The following is a 4,146-nucleotide window of genomic DNA, read 5'->3' on the forward strand; positions in this document are numbered from 1 at the left end:
CAATCAGGAGTTTTGGAGGTTCTCCTGCATTCTGCTTGATGCCAGGCTTGGTAGTTAATATTGCTACTGGTAATGGTTTTAATGGCTTTACAGTTTGAAGTTGACAGTTTCTCCAGGTTCTTCAGAAGAACTTGATGGAACACCAGCCATGATAATATCTGCATGAGACCTTAGAAAAGAGAGAATAAAGCACCGTTAATTTAGTGGTTGGACAATAAAGCAACAATTTTATTTAGTAGACTTCACTTTTTTAATTATGTCACCTTCAATAAGCACAAAGATGGCCACCAAGTAAAAAAAAATCCATTTCCAGTGTCTTAGAGACACGCTTAACTGACTCCATTTTGGTGACTCACAAAACCAATTAATACCAAGTATAAATGTCATTAGCTTTAGGTTTTTTGTCTTATAAAGAGTTGCTGACAGCTTTTTGAAGAATGTGTGAACACTATATTGGCCAGCACAGCGAAGCACTTGATAGGCTGGGTCCAGGGATTTGCAGTGTTTACTATGGTGGACATAAATACAGATGAACTGGAGCCACCTACCTGATAGACAGCAAACACCCTACTATTTCATAGCCTTCTAGGAAGTTCTACCCAGTTGCTGTACAATACATGGCACTAGTGCCTTTTAATATGAATGGTGGAATTACCTACTGGTTCGTTATTTATGGCATGGTGAGTGCTAGGAGCAGTCTGAGTGATGAGGACCATCCAGGTAGATAAGAGGAGTTGGATGTTGAAGCCAAGGTACTGGAATGAGGGTCAAGGAGATGATGTTCATCTGAGAGGTGATAAGAGAGACTGCAGGCAGTTGAACAGTCTTGGAGACAGGAATCAGGAGCACTGAAAATTCATGTGGACAGAATTACTACCTGTTTGCCACATATCAACAGGGTACAGCACGTGATCATCCAGAATGTACACGCAAAAGGGACAAGATGAGGTTAGACATGACTTACTCCTGACATGTGTGGGTATTTGTTGTTTGAGTGATATTCCCATACAGCCTTTAACAGCGGAGGAGTTTGTATAAGTATGCTAAAGTTCTGTGATTTGACTCTGTTGTGAATTTAAACAATAAACTGTCTCATTTGTCTGAGGGCTCATACTTGTCACCCTGCATGGTTTCCATCTTTTATTCTGTCTCTCCTGTTTCTGTGCTCATTACAATAATTTTCCTCCAGAGTTAGATGCTTCCAATTCAGTATATGTACAGCTTAATCACCACACTAATTTTCCACAAACAGTGCCTGAAATGGAGCAAAATGACTGTCAGTACTCTGTTTAGACTGTGTCTTCCTCCTCCCAATTTGTTGTTACTTTTACACAATAGGACAGGGGGCACATAGTGGCTCCCCCTTTAAGGTCAGAGCATTTGTATTTTAGTATATGCTATCAAAGGGAAGACGGGTCCACTTGGTTTAGCACACAATATTTTGGTACTCATGCTCATAAATACACCTGCTTTCCATTAGAAAAAATTAAAAAATGGCTATAAAATTAAATAATCAAAATAATGATAAAAATCATTAAATAAAATATTATAATCCTGGCAATCAGAAATTATAAATTTAACAGCCAGTTGAGGAGAAGGCAAATAAATTACATGGTTGCACAATGAACATCACCCTACCTGATTACAGGAGTGGGTCCTGGCTTACATGCTGTAAGTGTTTTTAGATTTAATTTATTAATTATTGTTTATCACGTTCTTCCCATTAGGTAATCTTATCAGAGGCATAGACAACATGTGCAGACCACAACTCATTGTGGTGTACAATTATTCCCACCACAAAATCATCACAATCTTAGAGGGATCAGATATTATAACTGCTTATCATAATGCTAACTATATGACATATTTTATTAGAAGTAATTTATTACAGAACAAGTATTCTATCTGCCCATTGTTTGCATAATGCAGTTCCATACAGTTATTTTGAGTTCAGTTTATTTCAGGTTTCAGTATTTTTAAAAAAAAACTTGTTATGGTGTTGATTTATTTATTTTTTTAATACTGTTCTCATGTCTCAGCACAGTGACTTCTGTCTTAGAATCTGTGGTAAGGCTGGCTGCACATGTGCCACTGAGCAGGGCAGGTTTTTGTACGGGTATCTGTCACTGTGTGAGGGCGCTCCACTCCCTGCTGACAGTAATAATGTCCTGCATCTTCAGGTTGAGCTCCACGGATGGTCAGAGTGAAGTCAGTCCCTGATCCACTACCACTGAAGCGATTTGGAATCCCTGACTGAAGATTGCTTGCTAAATAGATAATCAGTTTAGGAGCCTCATTGGGTCTCTGGTGGAACCAGGACAACCAGTTAAAACCATTACTGGAAGAGTATACTGATTTACTTGTTTTACAATTAATAGTAACATCTTCTCCTGGCCTTGTTGATTTAGCTTTTGGTGTTTGGGTCACAGATATCTCTCCATTGCAGTCTGAGAAATAAAAGATAATTTTATTTATTTATTTATATATATATATATATATATATATATATATATATATATATATATATATATATATATATATATATATATATATATATATATATCATTAAACTATACTGCATATAATTCATATAAGGCATTGTAAGAAAACCTATTAATAAATAGAATTACATGTATAATCTATTTATTTTTAGGAAGCTATTCTTTTCAAGGATATATAAATGTAAGACTCATACCATGAGTGAAGAAGACAAAGATGCAGAGGAGTGGCACAAGAGGCGACATTGTCACTTCAGATCCTTGTCAGTCTGCCTCACTCAGAGACTATAAACACAGCCAGTGAAGTCAGGTGGACACTTAGGCACTAAGGGGCGTGTCTATGCAAATCACCTGCCTCAGTTCAGTCAAGCTCCACTGCTCTACTGCTCCATTGCAACTTCTCTTTTCTGTCATTTAGGTTCACCTCAACAAGCAGTTTCTGCAGTTTCTCCTTCTGTTTGGTCAACACATCTTCTTCTCTGTTTTCTGTTCAAATCAATCTTTTGTTATGCAGTGCCTTTTCACATTTGTTTCTCCTTATCTAATATAAGTGGTACCAGAAATCATCTGATGCTGGCCTTCTCGCTCATCCGTGTCAATCACTTCAGGTTCTAATACACTGTAACACTCTGTCCAGGTTTGTCCACAGCACACTGTCATGCTAAAGTTCATTTTACTATGGAACATGACTTCTTCTCTTTTAATATATTGCTTTTCTCAATTTTTTGTATTATGTATTTTTTACTACTATTTTAATTTATTATTATTTATTTTATTTTTACTTTATATCTTTATATTTTCTTGGTATGTTTATATAAGTATTTCAATTATTTCTTTATAATTGAAGCAATCGTAATCCTATCTTAATACCTTGGGGCAAAACTGTTTTCATTAGTATGTCTGAGATGCCTTTTTTTTGGCTTGTTTAGTTTGCTTTACTTCACTGCTGTTTTCTCTCCAAGCAGTTCTGTTATAGGCATTGCTGCCCGTAGCCAAACCAGGGCCCTAGGCAGAATCTTCTTGGGTCAACGCCGCTCCCTGAAACCATTACATGAATATTTAATTTGAACAACAAAATATAAACTAATAAAAAATGAACATTATGCATGTTCTCCCCATGTCTGCATGGGTTTCCTCCCACAGTCCAAAAATATGCAGGTTAGGTGCATTGGCGATCCTAATTGTCCCTGGTATGTGCTTGGTGTGTGTGTGTGTGTGTCCTGCGGTGGGCTGGCGCCCGGCCCAGGGTTTGTTTCCTGCCTTGTGCCCTGTGCTGGTTGGGATTGGCTCCAGCAGACCCCTGTGACCCTGTGTTAGGATATAACAGGTTGTACAATGACTGACTGACTGACTGAATAAATAAACAAAGAAAGCACACAACACAAACTTAACTCTAACTTTTAACATCAAATATGAATACTTTTATCAAAATAATCAAAACTTGAAAGTAAATGTTTTGGGGTTTCCTCAGTCTCTTTGCTGCCTATCACAACAACACATGCCTACATTTTTTGAAGCCCAAGTCATCTATTAGGTCATCACACGACAGCTTCTATTCAAGGTCTGAGGTGATGCTGATGATTTCCAAGAAGCTTAAATGTTCTTGTGTCCTGCATAGCCTCAAGTGTGTCTTACTGAGCTGAAGTTT

General features: G+C 37.5%; 1 gene segment (V, D, J or C); it reads right to left on the reverse strand.

The window, feature by feature from the left end:
* Positions 1-2,055: 2,055 nt before the first annotated feature.
* On the reverse strand, positions 2,056-2,752 carry LOC120528837. The segment is given in 2 exon segments: positions 2,056-2,447; positions 2,696-2,752. Coding segments are annotated over 2 exon segments (441 nt in total).
* Positions 2,753-4,146: the final 1,394 nt, after the last annotated feature.

Source organism: Polypterus senegalus, chromosome 4 (assembly GCF_016835505.1).
Source record: "Polypterus senegalus isolate Bchr_013 chromosome 4, ASM1683550v1, whole genome shotgun sequence".
Classification (NCBI taxonomy): Eukaryota; Metazoa; Chordata; class Cladistia; order Polypteriformes; family Polypteridae; genus Polypterus; species Polypterus senegalus.